The sequence below is a fragment of the Hylobates moloch genome, unplaced genomic scaffold (assembly GCF_009828535.3).
Source record: "Hylobates moloch isolate HMO894 unplaced genomic scaffold, HMol_V3 SCAFFOLD_1, whole genome shotgun sequence".
NCBI classification, from domain to species: Eukaryota; Metazoa; Chordata; class Mammalia; order Primates; family Hylobatidae; genus Hylobates; species Hylobates moloch.
The window spans coordinates 40,212,953-40,230,700 of NW_026652276.1; the positions used below are offsets into that span (position 1 = coordinate 40,212,953).

General features: G+C 40.8%; 1 protein-coding gene across 3 annotated transcripts in view; it reads right to left on the reverse strand.

Moving 5' to 3' along the window:
* The window catches only part of CDK15 (cyclin dependent kinase 15), a 120,905-nt gene that overhangs the window by 31,999 nt on the left and 71,158 nt on the right, over positions 1 to 17,748 (reverse strand). For all 3 annotated transcript variants that reach the window (XM_032754930.2, XM_058439687.1, XM_058439689.1), the window contains exons 10-11: positions 15,770 to 15,863; positions 8,319 to 8,382 (exon numbers count right to left, since the gene is read on the reverse strand). In XM_032754930.2, the coding sequence (XP_032610821.1) occupies positions 8,319 to 8,382; positions 15,770 to 15,863 (158 nt within the window). The remainder of the gene's footprint in view (positions 1 to 8,318; positions 8,383 to 15,769; positions 15,864 to 17,748) is intronic.

Consider the following 17,748-nt stretch of genomic DNA (forward strand, 5'->3'; position numbering starts at 1 on the left):
GCTTGATGGTGCAAGGCACTGGCCATAAACATGGAGAAGGAGGCTCTGGTTTGAGCCATTTACATGTTATTTGGCACCTTGAGGCCTCTTTTATTCTTCAACTTGGAAGGAACTTTATTTCTTAACATTAAGAAAATTTATTCATTATTTTTTAATTAATAAATTAAAATTGTATATATTCTTGGGGCTTTACTTTAGAAAAAATACTTTTTACCTGCTTTCACTCACTTGCAATTTTTCCTAATCTTAATTACTTTAAGATCATCTACTCCTCCCTCAATAAAAACTAATAATTGACACCAAATAAATTAAAGATGAGAAAACTAAAAATAAATGTAGAAACTAGAAGCAACCATTAATGAAGATCAAAGTGGCTGTGTATCTAAATTAATTTCACTGACTGATTTGGGGGACGGGTTAATAAAGATGTTAATAGTAACTCCCCAGGAGCTTTCAGCAGCGCTCCAGAAGTGAGACAGTAATGAGCCCAATCGAGGTTCATAGATTCAGTGAACGCCAGTGGCTTCATTAGCTGCAGCGAGGGAGGCTGCTGGAGTCCCAGGGTAGGAACTCCACTCAGATTACACTCCTGAAATATGTCGCCAGGCTCACAGATTCTAAAATCAGGTCTGGGTGGAAAGACATAATCATTTGGAAATGAACCTGCAAAAGTTTATGGCCAGTCCCCAGTCCAGGGCACTGTTTTAATTACCAAATCATTATATCTGCCCTTTGATAATTAAGGTAAAGTGGAATACGGCTATGACCCCCTTGGAGTCCAACAGGTGTGGATATTCTAGGTCACCCCCTTCCTGGTTAGGTGACCCTAGGCAAGTCACATACCTCTCTCAAAGCCTCAGCTCTCTCATCAATAAAGTAGGGATTACAACATTGTCTCTATCTGATAGGGCTGTTGTGAATCAAAGTAAAGTAAAATATGTAAAGTGTCTAGCTCATAGTTAGTCCTCAATAATCGTAATTATTATTACCATTAATAAGGTGAATAATAACTTATATGTTCTTCTTTGCAAAGCAGACAATAAGAATTATTTAGAACCCAAGAGGGTGCAATTGGAACTAGAACTCAGGTTTTCTAACTCTTAGTCATTGATTTCATTTCACAAATATCTACTGACTACTTATTATGTGCCAGGTAGGGAGCTTGTGTAAAATACTAGAAGCACTAGAAGTGGTCAGCTGTGCTCTGTAGAAAACTTCAGCACTCTTTCCACTATACCATGTTTGGATGAAATTAACAATGGTAACACTAATGTTGTCTGTGATTTAGTAGCCCTTACTGGATGCCCATTATGTAGCATGTAGATGACAAGGATTCTCCCAGGGAAAGGCCCTGTGGGCATAGAGTGGGCAGACATATCACTGCAGTCCAGGTGCGGGGAGCAGAATGGACCCATCACCAAATAAGAACAGCCTTAACAGGCGCACAACTGACTTAGGTAGGCGTTTGAAAACTGAGAGTCAGCTCTTAGGATGTGCGGATTCAGGCAAGGTTTAGGCCATGCAAGGAAAAACAAAAGTCAGTTCTGGTGCCTGGAGGTATTTCTGACCTGTAGAAGGAAGCCAAGATTTCTAAGGGAGCAGAGATAGCACCAGTTCTCACACACCTGTCACTACGTCTGAACCACGGCAAGTCCCTGAGCAGCTGAACTTCCACACTGTGTAAAAAAACCAAATGGAGGCAGTGGCTCACACCTGTAATCCCAGCACTTTGGGAGGCTGAGGCAGGTAGACCACTTGAGGCCAGGAGTTTGAGACCAGCCTGGCCAGCATGGTGAAACCCTGTCTCTACTAAAAATACAAAAATTAGCTGGGTTCAGTGGCGTGCACCTGTATTCCTACCTACTCGGGAGGCTGAAGCAGGAGAACCGCTTTAATCCAGGAGGCGGAGGTTGCGGTGAGCCGAGATCATGCCACTGCACTCCAGCCTGGGTGACAAGTGAGACTTCATCTCAAAAAAAAAAAAAAAAAAAAAAAAAAACAAAAAAAAAAAAAAAAAAAATTGAATGGGAACTTTTATTGAGCACCTACTAAAAGTTAGGTACTATAGCAGATGCAATTCAATATCATTTATTTTTCAGACTCATCCTGCAAAATGAGACAGAGGGATACAACATGATTAATGAAAGGAGAACAAGGTTTGGATGCAGATTTCACCGATTTCCAATAAGTATACGCCTCTGTGTGAGCCTAGGAGAAAGCCTCTGTTTCCTCATCTGTAGAATCGGGCTACTCCACCCAGCATCGATCTTGGCAGGCAGTAATAGGATTAGCAATTGTGTATGTTCTGTGTCTGGCACATAGGAAACACTTTTACAATGATAGGATTTCTCTCATTTTTGTAGATTAGGGAACTAGGAAATAAGTAACTTCCTCAAGTTACCCCAGACAGTAAAAGGGGGAGCTTGGACTTACAGTTCCATATGAATTGATGCCTGCAGTTAAAGCCTCTTTTATCAATATCTTTCCCCTTAGTTCAACCCACTGAATAACTCCCTTGGCTAATAGCTCATGCAACCAAGCTGATGCCGACCCAGATGCAGACCTTAGCTTGTGCTCACAGCAAACACAGAGACTTGCTCAGAACTCTTCTGAGCCCAAAGCAGAATAGCTCTTTATCATCCCAGTGGGGACAAGGATCATTTTAATCATCTTCTGTCTCATAGTGGTTTCAGATGCAGTGAAGCTCTCACACTGGATTTAAGGTCAAAATAAGACATTCCTAGAACAAGGCTGCATTGCTGCAGTACAATGCTGTCCGATGTCAGTATGCCATCCATGCTGTTTCTTGCTTCCACCTGGTGGTCAGAAGTTGATAAAGCAAGTGTACTGAAAAACAAGTGGGCGTCCCTTGGCCTGTTGCTTATGGTACATCTGATTCTGGTCCCTGCAGGGCTTTTAGTACCTCTTTCCTGACTTTTGATTTTCATTACGTCCTTTTAGTGGAAAAACTTCCCACGTGCAGTGTTCTTTCCTGGGACTAAAAAAACCAGGATAATCCCGGATGCTTCCCTGCGGCTGAACTCATGTCACAAATCAGGCATGATTTTCAGCAGATATTTCTTTAAAAGTTTGAAGGCCTCTGTGGACTCTATTCCCTTCTCTATGGGAACAAGCATCAAAGAGACAGGAATAAAATGCTTTGCACGCACATCAGGAACTAATTGCCAATTTGGCAAATGCATTGACTAATGTCATGCACTGTTATTTCTAAATCCTCTCCTGTCCTTGACCCCCAGTATCTAGATGTAAACTTGGAACCATTAGTGGAGAAGGATAAAGTCTTCTGGTGCCTCAAATGGAATTGAGAGGGATTTAAACTCAGCGCTTTTGAGTGTGGTGAAATGAACCCAGCAGTACATTAATGCTAGGATTTGAGCTCACACAGCATGAGCGCTTTCAAAAACCGTGTTTAAGGAAGCAAACAGAGCTATGACAGACCCTTTCAATGGAGCAAAAGGAGTTGGATGAAACAATCAATGACACATTAAAAACCACAACTGGGCTGCAATCATGTAGGCAGGAAAAAAAGTTTCTCTTTATCACAGGATCTTTGCATCTAATGAGATGGTGACTGGACAACCTCCAGAGGAGTAAGGCCTCCGTTTACTTTAGTTGAGAAATGTCTAAATATTTAGTTGATTCTCTTAAAAGCCCTACATGATTCTGTAGCAAACTGATTTCTAAGGTACGATCTTATCAGCTCTGTATTGCCATTGGAACATCTATTTAAAGGGAATTTGAAAAAGAAAAATCTGAAAATATTATTAAAAATACAAATGTTAACTTTTTCTCTCTCAAAATTAACTATTTTTAATACCCTTCAGATGCTTAGTTTAGGACCAACACCTTTTCAGCTACTACTTTCTCTTAACTGGTTCTAAATTGAGAGAACCCTCGATTGGGCTCCCAGCTGGGCTCCCTCAAATTGTACTGGCTGAATTCAAAGTTTGGGGGTGCTTATGACTACTTTGAATAAAATGGAAAGGAATGGAAATCTCATCTAGAATGGTATTCTCTGCTTCTTGTATAGTCTTCATTTCTATTGGTTCTGATGGTGAAACCTACACTGTAGGGTTTGTCATAGCCACTGCCCAGTGCTTGAGTCTCCAAAGGGGAGTGGCTCCTGAGTGCATTGTCGTGGGAGTGGTAGGGAGAGCTAAGAAGGCTAAAGGAACTTTGTAAAAATGTCTCTAGAGGTTCACCATTTGAATGCACAGTACTGTTTTCTACTAGCAGATTTTAGCCAAGACCAACGTTCAATTTGCTCTAAGTTTCTGGGATCTTCAGCGCCACAACTCCTGTCCATTCTAGCTATGGCATCCATTGGGGCTTTAAACTCTTCCAACTTTCTGATAGCAGAATCCCCGCTAGCTTGCGGTTCTTTATTGCTTCCTGTGGAGTATTATTAAGGCTCACCAAACCATCTCCCCTCCCCCACTGCAGGAGGCCCACGCAGCCCCATCCCGCCAGCTTGATTAATGTGTCTTGGCTAATTGTGTGAAAGACGGCAGCCCTTTAGCAAGTGTGACCAGTTTATTGTTCAGCCAATCACGGGCGCCTCAGTTAGCATGTGAAAAGGGGGTGTGCTGCCTGAGGAGGGTGAGTGTTCTGGCGGCTGAGTCAAAGGAGGAGCGTTTTGGGGGGTCACAGAGCAACACCCACTTCTTTGAGGGGATGTTACTATGCTCTACTAAACCTGTAAACCTCTTACTCAAAACACTTTTTTTCTCCTCCCTCTTTTTTCAAGATTTATTTTTTTTCCCTTGGTGAAAGCAGGCAAGACACTGGGTACTCTGCAGATGGAGTTCACGTTCCAGGGTTTTTAATATTTCACTTTTATATTTCTGTTAGAGAATGATCCTGCTGAGAGTCTGGGAATCCGTGCTCGTCAGAACCCCCTCACTGACACTTGGATATATTGCTCTGAAAGCTATCCCAAGAGAAAAGATTAAACAAAAAAAGCGCCTACTTTTCAAAGCCTACTTTTCAATCTGCCCACATCAAAATAAGACAACTGGCCCTTTGAAGTGGAGGACACAGAGTTCTCAGCCAGCTTGCTTAAAATGGGGAGTGGGGGAGACAGAAAGGAAGGAAGGAAGAAAGGAAGGGAGGGAGGGAGTGAAAGAGAGAGAAGGAAGGAAAGAAGGGAGGGAAAGAGAGAGAGAGAAGGAAGGGAGGGAGGGAGAAAGGGAAGGAAGGAAGGAACGGAGGGAGGGAAGGAAAAGCAAGTTTCCAAAATTATACAACCCTCTTACCTTGCCCAGGTTTAATCAGGCACTAGAATCTGAATTGATGGCTAGAAAACTTACAACCCTGCTCATCAAAGCTCCAAGAAAACAATTAACTGTCAGAGAAATCTGGCTGGGTCAGCATCAGGTGACTTTTTAAAAACTGTACAAACGGAAACTTTGCTGTCCTCCTAGAGGTGTCCGGATAAGGCCTAGAAATGGTGGCATGGGTGTAGATGGACACTGGATGTTTCTCCCAAGTTCCGGACAATTGGACTCCCTCAAAATTGTACTGGCTGATTCAAAGTTTGGGGGCTCCTAGGACTACTTAGAATGAAAAGGAAAGGAATGGGAAGCTCATTCAGATTGCTGCTGACACAGTGCTCATCTGTGACACTTTCCTGGCTCCCAGCTTGTCTTCTGCTCCCCTTAATCATTGACATTCAAGTGTGTAGAAGCCACAGCAGCTCAGGGATGGGGATGGGTAGGGGGTGGCTCAAAAGGAACTTACTGACTCACGTAAGAGGATGTTCCTGAAATGCAGATGTTGAAGACCCTTTTAAAACACAGTCCTTGGGACTGAGTTATCAATAATACTGACCCCATGGCCCAAGATAGGCTGGACTTTTAAGATTTCCAAATCCAGGTTTAGACATCTTGGCTATGGCTAAGGTTCCGACTCCCTTTGCTCCATAAGCTCAGCTTGGCCCACAGCCACAAACTCTCCAAGCCATGGAAGCAGGGCTCACAAATGAGCACCCCAGTAACAAAGAGAACTGGTGAAAGAATGTGGGTGAATGAATCCAAACCCAAACACTAGAGATCCAAGAATGCACCCTCTCCATCTGTGTAGCCCTAGCGCACGGCACAGCACCTGGCAGATAGTAGGTGCCTGAAAATTTTTGACTTATTTGAATTAAACTGAAAACTTAAAAGAAAAACAATGGATGATGAGCCCTATGGATGTTGGGCCTGGAGACTTCTCTTCTTATACAGAAAAACTGCACATTGTTTTGAAACAACAGAAAATTTTTAAAAATGCAACATATTTCCTCTGTTTTATTGGAACCCAGTTATCTTATTAAGCACACAATCTGGCAGGGAAGCACTTTGGCCAAGTTTCTTGATTATTGCTCTCACCAAGACATTTTGTATTAAGGATCATTGTTGATGGCCTGGACCAAACTGAAACCCAAATGTCTCAAGTTTGGGGGAGCAGCATATGCCCACCACAGTAGCTTTGTATTGGCATCATCCAAATTGTTTCCTACAATCCATCTGTGACTCTAAACTTCTGCTGGCATCCTCAGTTAGGAAGCTGAGGGAAAATAGAGAACAGAGTAGACAGGGAGAAGTACAAGCAGGGCAGGAAAAGATGAGAGCCACGTTCTCCTGGAAACCATGGCAACTGGAGATAGGAGCAATTTGCAGACTGGACCACGGCTCCACAAGAAACTTGTCCTTTTTTCTCTATCTCAGACCATTGGAAATAGGCACTATTCTAAGCCCTGTGACCACAGAGTGGCATTTTTCTCAGGTGTTAAACTCTAGAAAAATAGTTAGAAATCATAAACCATTTGCAAATGATTTTAAGGCCTTTTAGCAATGGATATAACCATTCACAAAGCAGCTGAAAGGACTTTACAGTTAGTCTTTAGCTTGCTGTAGGGCTTCCATAATCCTGGTGCTTCAAGATGCCTGATCCCTATGGATAGCTCTAAGCAAAAGTATTGGATGCTAAAGAAAAGAAGAAAAAGAGTCCCCAGCTCCCTATGTATTTTATTTTCTTCTTTAATCACATTTTAACTCTACCTACAATTTCTTGCTCTCAGGAAACCCTTCCAGGATAATCTCATACCAAAGTTAGTAAGGACAACAGGCCAGGCACGGTGGCTCATGCCTGTAATCCCAGCATTTTGGGAAGCTGAAGCAAGTGGATCACCTGAGGTCAGGAGTTCAAGACCAGCCTGGCCAACATGGTGAAACCTCACCTCTACTAAAAATACAAAAAATTAGCTGGGCATGGTGGCGGGTGCCTGTAGTCCCAGCTTCTTGGGGAGGGTGAGGCAGGAGAATTGCTTGAACCCAGGAGGCGGAGGTTGCAGTGGGCCGAGATCGTGCCACTGCACTCCAGCCTGGGCAATAAGAGCAAAACTCCATCTCAAAAAAAAAAAAAAAAAAGTTAGTAAGGACAACAATTTGGGAAGGTTTCATTTTTAGTAATGGAACAATGTAAGACCATAAAGACTAGAAAAATCTGGCTTGGAGCATATCCACCCTAATCTTGTCATTATCTGTACCTTTTACCTCCCCTTCAACCCTGCCAGTGAGAGCTCAGCTTTGGCATGGTCTTTATTTGCTTCTTCAGCTTCTAATACGATCCTTCATCCTGTAGTTCAGTGCCTGTCTCCTCCCTTCTGTCTCAACATCCTTGAAGTGACTACTGCTTAATCTGATCCCTCTGATGTGGCCTTGCGACAACTTCTCAAAGAATTCCCCCATGGATAACACTTCTAGCACTTCTAAATCCATCCCAGAAGCCAGTCTTGAAAGACGAAATGTGTGAGAGACAATGACCAAGTGTCAGGTTTACAGGCAACGAATGAACTCTTAGTAAGTATAACCTAGAGACAGCTTACTTGGCATGTCCTAGGCCTAGCGAGCCTCTACCTCTGTTCTGTTGCATTAGCTTTCTTTTTATACGTATGAAATTCAACACTAATCAATAAACTTACGACAGTCAGGGGGCCCAAAAGTGAGCCCATCTTTTGAGTTGTTCTTTTGAGCCATTGGGTATTTGATAGTGGATGTGGAATCCACAGTAATAGTCATTTCAAATTCTATTCAGCTTACTACTTGTGTTTTACAGAGCTGGGGAACTGATCTAACCTCACACTCTTTCAGGGTCTTCCTCATACAAAGATTAGTCAGGGAATATATGAATGTAGAAATTCCTCTACACCCATCTTTGCTGCTGAGTTCACAATACAAGAACTCCCTGTTAGCGTGGTCAATGCTCTCCTTACATTACTAATTCTCAGAGTATTCAGAAGCTCAGATCAATATTACCTGGATTGTAGTTAGGTAGTTTGGAGACTCCCGGCCAAGTATCCTCTGTAGGGACTCCCAGCACCTATATAAAGCCAAACAAAGAAAAAGAAAGGTGAGGTGGGGAGATGAGGTGGATGGAAGAGGTATGGAGACATGCAGGACAGATCAGGGAAGAACAGGGAAGAGTCAGATGTATGTCCCATTGCATGACACCAGCTGATGTATACGAGAAAGAAACTTGAATGTTTCCAAAGTTTGTGGTTTCTTGGGCAAAACTGTAATACATTGTTATGGTCCTGGGCCTGCATTCTTACTGACTCACTTGTACTGAGGCAGATCATACAGCCTTGCTCCAAGTCATGTTCTTATCACTGAACATTTACTGCATGATTATCATGCATTAGGACACCATGTTGGGAGCTAGGGATATAAAGAAGCAGGAGTGACTGTCTATTTGCCTTACATCAGATGACCACATGTATATTGACAGGAGACACTTGACAGCTTAAATTATGCCTCAACATGGGTATTCAGCTGTTCCCCGATGTGCTCAAATTAAAAAGGATTCAGATTACTGACCTTCAAGCAATTGAATGTTGGCTAAAGATGACCCCAAAACTAACTCTAGTCTTTTCTATTACATTCATCTCATCTGCTTGTTTTCTCTGTGACTAGCAGCTTGGAATATGGTATTTGGTTTTTCACTGATGGATTGTCATGGAAACAACATCACTTGAAAAAGGGCTGGTCTATGCTTTGAATTACCGATTTTTTTTTTTTTTTTTTTTTTTTTTTTGAGATGGAGTCTCTCTCTGTCGCCCAGGCTGGAGTGCAGTGGTGCGATCTCGGCTCACTGCAAGCTCTGCCTCCCAGGTTCACGCCATTCTCCTGCCTCAGCCTCCTGGGACTGGGACTACAGATGCACGCCACCATGCCTGGCTATTTTTTTTTTTTTTTTTTTTCTGTATTTTTAGTAGAGACGGAGTTTCACCGTGTTAGCCAGGATGGTCTCAATCTCCTGACCTCGTGATCCGCCCACCTCGGCCTCCCAAAGTGCTGGGATTTCAGGCATGAGCAACCACGCCCGGCCCTGAATAACCAATTTAAAGCCCCAGTTTTTAGTTAAGATGAATGAAAATAAAGTCTTCTGGAGTACAAAGCCAAAACAGCTCAGACTTTGGATGAAGCCAGCACCATGAGTTCCCTGGTAGGCATTACCTTAGTATTTTTTTTTTAAGAATAATCATAAAAGCCCATAGATAGTTATATATGGGAGCCAGAGTAACATTGTTCTTGTGAAATACTAATAAAAACACTAGTAGCTTTCATTACACTACTACAGTATAACTTTTCTTAGAAGCATATCTCACTATAACTCTTTTTAGAAACACCTCTTACAGAAAGAGTCTAGCGAATCCATCTGTAAAATGCTGGTTATAGATACTGGCCTAATTATTATGGCAGGGAGTCAATTGCCCAACAATGACTGAATATAATCAATGAAGAATCCAGAATCTTAATATCTATCAGCTTGTTGACTAGGACTCTGGCTGAGAGGTGTACTTTTTGGCGTCTGTTAAGCTTGTCTTTAAAAAAGACAGTGAAGTGCTATTTTCCCTCATATAATAAAAAAAATCATGCCACTCAGTAAAATCTTCCTTCTTTGATCCATTCCCCAAACAAACTGAAAAGTGACTGAGAGGATTATAGGCTTTTCCTATCAACCACCTTGAGCCCGAGGGAACACTAAGAATCCTGGAATCCATTTTGAAAAACCAACTGGACTAATTCTTTTGTGGGAGAAGGCCAGGGGACAGGAAGCTAATTCTTCTTTTTTAACCTACTATCTTATGTATTTGCACAGATGCACGTGTAAACAAGTGGGTGTGAGTCACATGTACCCATACATCCTCTGTTGGCTGGCAAAGTGCAGTGAAAAGAAAGCAAAGATAATGAAGAGAAAACAATAGAAGAAATAGGTAACAACCACTATCATGTTTTCTCTAAGGTGAAAGTTACCAGATGGTTGGTTACTTTGCATGATATTTAACTAAAGCCAACAAAATGGATACTAAAAAAAATTTTTTTAATCTTATGTTCAAAGCTTTAAGCTTGAGATTTTAAAAGTTTAAACAAAAATTCAATATACTTTATTTGGAAATTTGATCTCAGTTTCTATTTGAAAGTTATTGAATTCTTTTTCACTTGAGAAAATTACTAAATCTCTCCTTCACTGTCTGGGAAACTGAAAACCAAAAATTGTTGTTTTACTCCCTCCCTGAAGGCTCTTAAAAGGCAGCCAGTGAGTGCTATGTTTCAAACCACAGTGGTCTGAAGGGGCTGTTTATCTGCCTTTGTTGGAATGGAAACTAAAAGCATTTTGATTAATGGATTCAAAGTTTGCATAGTTTATTCTGATTTTAGAACTAAATCCAGGATTATTTGTGAAAAACACTTATTTAAAATTAGTTTCTAAAATTGATCAGAAAGTGGTGACAGCTATTATTTAGATGTAAACACACACACTACAGGCACTTCAGAAAAATAGTAAAATAAAGATTCAGGACTTCTCAATGTGTTTTTATTCCTAAGAGTGAGATCTCAGGATAAATATAGAACAAATTATGGTTAGAGGTTAGGAGATTTAGAATGGACCCATTGCTTTCAGAGATGCACTTCTGACATCAAATATCACAGATTCTGAAGTAGCTTTCCTGTTTTCATCTGTGTAGGCTATGCTATGCTTAGTAAAACACAAATTCAGGAACTATTTATAATCTGCATAATTTTCTAACCTGCTTATAGGCAACAAATGTGAAAATAGACAAATGGGAATAAATAAAACTGAAAAGTGTCTTCACAGCAAAGGAAACAATCATTAGAGTGAAGAGACAGCCTTCAATGGGAGAAAATATTTGCAAGCCATACATTTGATAAGGGGTTAATATCAAAAATATATAAGGAACTCAATAGCAAGAAGACAACCCTATTAAACAGTAGGCAAAGGGCTGGGCACGGTGGCTCACGACTGTAATCCCAGCACTTCGGGAGGCCGAGGCAGGCAGATCACCAGAAGTCGAGAGTTTGAGATCAGCCTGGCTAACATGGTGAAACTCTGTCTCTACTACTAAATATACAAAATTAGCTGGGCATGGTGGTGCACACCTGTAATCCCAGCTACTCTGGAAGCTGAGGCAGGAGAATTGCTTGAACCCAGGAGGCGTAGGTTGCAGTGAGCCAGCATCAAGCCACTGCATTCCAGCCTGGGCAACAGAGTGAGACTCAGTCTCCAAAAAAAAAAGTGGGCAAAGGACTTGTTATGGTTTAAATGTTTGTATTCTCTTCATAATTCATGTTGAAACTTTATCCCCAATGCAACAGTATTAAAAGGTGCAGCCTTTAGCATGTGATTAGGACACAAGAACAGAGATGAATGCCCTTATAAAGGAGTTAGAGGGAATCAGTCAGGCCTGTTTGCTCTTCTACCCTTCCACCATGTAAGGACACAGCATTTGTCCTCTCTGGAGGATGCAGCGACAAGGCACTAACTTGGAGACCAAATCTCTCACTGGACAACAGACTACAGTGCCTTGATCTTGGACTTTCCAGCCTCTAGAACAGTGAGAAATAAATTTCTGTTCCTTTTTTTTTGAGATGAAGTCTCACTCTGTTGCTCAGGCTGGAGTGCAGTGGCACGATCTTGGCTCACTGCAACCTCCTCCTCCCGGGTTCAAGCAATTCTCCTGTCTCAGCCTCCCAAGTAGCTGGGACTACAGGTGCACATCACCACGCTCGGCTAGTTTTTGTATTTTTAGTAGAGATGGGGTTTCACCATATTGACCAGGCTGGTCTTGAACTCCTGACCTCAGGTGATCCACCCACCTTGGCCTCCCAAAGTGCTGGGATTACAGGCGTGAGCCACTGCACCCGGCCAATTTCTGTTCTTTATAAAATGCCCGCTCTATGGGATTTTGTTATGGTAGCAGGAATGGACTAAGAACCTCAATACACATTTCTCAAAAGAAGACCTACAAATGGCCAAGAGGTATATGAAAAAATGCTCAATATCATCAATCATCAGACAAATGAAGGCTAGGACCATGGTGAGATATCGCCTCACAACCATTATCAAAAAGATGAAAGAGGTGTCGGCAAGAATGTAGAGGAAAGGGAACATTTGCACACTGATGGTGGGCATGTAAATAGTACAGCCATTATGGAAGATGCTATGGAGGTTCCTCAAAATATTAAAAATGGAACTACCATATGATCCAGCAATCCCAATACAGGGCATGTATCCAAAGAAATGAAGTTAGTTTGTTATCTACAGTCCCATGTTCATTGAATGCAGTTTTGTTATTGCATCTGTAGTTTCTTGCTCTGCAGACAAAGTGGGAAAGTCATCACGTTCAGCAGCTGTGTTATCATTTATACCACTATGTCTCCAGCAGGTTAGAAAATTATTATTTTTTCTCTTTCCAGCATAGTACCTAGCCCATTGTGAGTCCTAAAGAGTGATCAGGCCTTGAGAAGCATCTTGTTCACTTTATTCTATGATTTCTAAGTGCTGTGCTAACTGTACACTAAAGAACCAGAAAATGATTGTTTTTTAAATTGTGTGGTCATTCAAAGATAGTATGTCATATTTTAAAATGTTATTTTAAATTTATATTTATTATTATTAGAGATGGGGGTCTCACTATGTTGCCCAAACTCCTGGGATCAAAGGATCCTCCTGCCTCAGCCTCCCAAGCAGTGGGGACTATAGGCACACACAACTATGCCTAACTGTATATTGTATTTTAAAAATCAGTTTACAAGGCTGGGCGCGTTGACTCATGCCTGTAATCCCAGCACTTTGGGAGGCCAAGGCAGGCAGATCACGAGATCAGGAGTTTGAGACCAGCCTGACCAACATGGTGAAACCCCGTCTCTACTAAAAATACAAAAATTAGCCAGGCGTGGTGGCGGGCACCTGTAATTCCAGCTATTCAGGAGGCTGAGGCAGGAGAATCGCTTGAACCGGGGAGGTGGAGCTTGCAGTGAGCCGAGATGGCACCACTGCACTCCAGCCTGGGTAGCAGAGCAAGACTCCTTCTCAAAAAAAAAAAAAAAAAGAAAAAAGAAAAAAATCAGTTTATATACAACTCTTCAAATACTAATGGCACACAAGGATATACTTATATTCTTTTCAAATAAACTACTCTTCAAATATCCTAATAGCACATCTTATTTCAGTATTACAATTTATATTAACTATCAATACATACATCCTTTTACATATATACATAGTTCATGTTTGTTTCACATATATTTACGTATACTTCACCCATCGCCCTACCTAGACTGAACAACACTTGAAAATACAGATCACGTATTTTTCTTATTCTTCTTTTTTTTTCCCCCTTGGCTTATAGCTTCTTACAAGACCTTGTAGAGTCTTGTAGAGTTACTCGCCTTATATATGGTAAATAAGTGTTGTTTCCTAATTAAATGACCAGGAAAAACTCTGCAAATGTATAAAAGGTCATTGCAGTGTCAGAACTGCAATTGTGCTTCCTCTATTGTGGACAAGAAATAATACTGCTAAGTGAAAGAAGAGAACAATCGGGTTAAAATTCAGGTAATACTTGCTAGCAGTTAGGTTACTGAAACATCTGTACAACAATTTGTGTGAGACAGGAAGAAAGCAAACATCTATTGAGCATTTATGGTGCATGGAGCTTGTTATGCATTTGTTTTTATGGAATTCTCAAAGAAAGAATTAGGAAGTCCTTATCACTGTTCCCATTTTACAGACAAGGAAACGAATCAGAGGGACTACATAATTGCCCATGTTCATTTAGCTAGAAAATGGTTAGAATTCAAGCCCAGGTCTTTGGACTCCAAAGCTATTACAGCAGGCTGTCTCCAGCTCAGATGATGTTATAGCACCCAATAACATAATGTGAAGATAGCATTTCTCTGTCTTGCAAGAAAGGTTTTAGAAAAAGCCTTTTGTCTTGGATTTTTTTTTTTTAAGTTATGAATGCTTCCCAGTTTTCCCCATGTTCCTTCATAATAGTCCCCATGTTTCTAGAAGAAAATTTAATGTCAGTAATTAATCTCTATGAAATGTCTTAATTTCACAAAGTACATTTTATTTTAGCCAGAAGACAAGGAGCAGGATCCAGGATACCAAGTAATAAAGTATCCCCCTGCACCTCACCGATTTAAAGCCGCTTGACACATTCTACAACATGGATGAACCTTGAAAATATGCTAAGTGACATAAGCCAGATATAGAAAGACAAATTTGTATGATTCCACTTATGTGAAGTACCTAGAATAGGCCAATTCATGGAGACAGAAAGTAGATTAGAGGTTACTAGGGGCTAGGGGAGTGTGGGGAGGGAAGATGGGCAGTTATTGTTCAGCGGGTCCAGAGCTTCCCTTAGGGATGATAGAGAAGTTCTGGAAATGGATAGCGGTGATGGTGGTGCAACTATATGAATGTATTTAATGCTGATAAGCTGTACACTTAAGGAGGGTTAGGATGGTAAATTTTATGTTTTGTATATTTTACCACAATAAAAATATGACCAAAAAAAGGAAATATACAGATGACTATAGTATGACTGTAATATTATATAAGGGCCATAAAAACAAAGCATATCATAGGCAATTGCGGTAGGGATAAATAATGAATTAAGAAATGGAGCTGCATACACAAAGGCACCTTGACACTTTAGGAACTTGGTTGTGGATAAGCATGATAAATGGTACACTTCTCTCACACTAAGAGGGAAAGCCTCTGTTCTATCAGGGTTCTATGAAAATTTTGTGTCTTTTTTTTGTTGCCCAGCCTGGAGTGCAGTGGCATGGTCACAGCTAACAGCAGCCTCAACTTCCCTGGGCTCAAGTGATCCTCCCATGTCAGCCTCCCAAATAGCTGGGACTAAGGTGTGCGCCACACAGCCCACTCATTTTTGCTTTTATAGAGATGGGGTTTCGCCATGTTGCCCAGGCTGGTCTCGAACTCCTGAGCTCAAAGCAATCCCAAAGTGCTGGGATTACAGGCATGAGCCACTGCACCCAGCTGAAAATTCTGTGTCTTATTTTCAGTTGACAAAGATCCAGGGCCAAATATATGGTAGCATTAGAAGTGGAGGTAGCAAGGTAGGGGCATGTCTGAGTAGTAATGGCAGAAATTGCCCTGGGAGGTTAAGACAATAATAATGACAGGGAGCAGGAGACCTGAACATCATTCAGTGAGCTGGATTCATGGGCTGCTATGCGGCAACAGGGAGTTTCCTGACCACACATTCCCAGGGTGCTTATAGCTGTGGCAAATGCTACAGTTTCTACAATCTTAATATACGGCTTAATATCTCAAAGGAGATGGACTGCTTCATTTGTCTGTAAGGCAAATTTGGTTCAAAACTTAAAATGCAGATATTTCATTTTCTTTAGAAGAATTCTTCTCCTACCTCCCAGATTTTCTCCAGCTGTTCAAGGATGTTGGAAACCCCAGGAAACAAAGGTTGACCCTGGAACATTTCAATAAAGATGCAGCCTGCACCCCTAGCAAAGGAAACAAGAGTAAATTGACACTTTGAAAGAAATCATACAAGCGAAACTGAACTACTAGAATTTCTCTTCCCAAGAAATATTTTAGGGAGAGTTAAATACGGACCGCATGATAGTAAAAGTCTTGGGCCAAAAAAAAGTCCCTATGTCAAACAAAAATAAGAACAGCCCACAGCTTTTTATTAAAATGGAACACCACGAGCAGCAGTTAGGAAAGCAGTAGAGTTAGCAAACATTGTAGATCATTCAAGCTCATTATCTGTTTTAGGAGAAGAGGGGAAAGTACTGTATCCCCAAATTTCATTTCATCCCCACTTTTCATTGAGTCTAAGATGCTATCATTGTAAGAAGCATCATTGGTTTTTTGCCATTAAGAAAAAAAAATGCAAGTTAAACTATGACATGATCAGAATGTTCATTTTATACTTATTGAAAGGGCTGTTATAAATTTAATTAAATAGAGATTATTTTCTCATATAGCATACTTGTACATGAAAAAGAGAAACATTAAGCAAAATAAATTGGTTTCGGTATTCCTAAAACTTTTTCACATTCAGCATTTGACTCAGACTCTTTGATGTCTACACTTACCCATGTATCATCCTCTATATTAAGAATTTGATGATGCAGCATTTCTTAAAATAATCCATAAAAGAACAGAACAGAGTCATTGGCCCTGGGCTCCTAAGCTGGCCTTGCAGTTATGTAGTGTTAGCTTACTTTTGACTCCTGCTAAACATGAATGTTGCAGCTGCTAAGCTGAATGTTGCTAAACATGTCTGATTTACTGCTTCTCCACAACCATTTGGTTCCTAGGAGTTTAAAAAAAAAAAAAAAAAAAAAAAAAAAGGACTTTTCTTTGCAGAATTTTCTTCCAAGTCGCTGACACCAATTCTGCAATTTTTTTTTTTTTTTTTTGGTGGAATCTTGGTCTGTCGCCCAGGCTGGAGTGCCGGGGGTGGGTCTCTGCTGCCTGCCACCTTTGCGTCCCGGGTTCAAAAAATCCCAGCTACTTGGTAGGCTAAGTAGCTGGGATTACAGGCACCTGCCACCATGTCTGGATAATTTTTGTATTTTTAGTAGAAATGGGATTTCACCATCTTGGCCAGGCTGGTCTTGAATTCCTGACCTCAAGTGATCCACCCACCTCAGCTTCCCAAAGTGCTGGGATCACAGGTGTGAACCACTGTGCCTGGCCATTCTGCAAGTTTTGATGCTGGCTCATTTGATGTTCACACATGTGCAATTCTAACTACAGTCACAACTGCAGCCTGGTGGACTTATACTGTTAGATGCTACTGATTATAAGGTGCATCCTGATTTAATGGGAAATGTTCATCATTAAATAGATAAACAGTGAAATGTAAATTTTCTTTCATACATGGTCAAGCTGAAGGATAATTACAGAGGGACAGGAAGGAGTAAGATTTATTTTGCTAATAAATCTTAGCAAAAATCAGATTTTTATTCTCATAAGTCTTTTGAGTGTTAAAAGTGGTTCAGGTGACTGATTACAGAGACTATCCCCATGGTCCCATACTTCTCTCTCTCTCTTTTTTTTTTTTTTTTTACTGCAAACCTCTTTCACTATACCACATAATTTTGCAAACTCTCTTAATCATTTTGCCATTTTTGTGTGGCATGATAAAGAACGAAATTTAAGTAAAACATTTTATCGTAGATAATATTATTAAAAATTTATTATCAAGTTTATTTTAAAATATGGTCCTTAATATTATTCATATGTGTTTATTACATATTTTTACTTTCTCCATCTGACTGCAGACATATGGTCTTTTTTTTTTTTTTTTTTTTTTTTTTAATACAGATGGGGTTTCGCTATGTTGTCCAGGCTGGTCTTGAAATTCTGGGCTCAAGC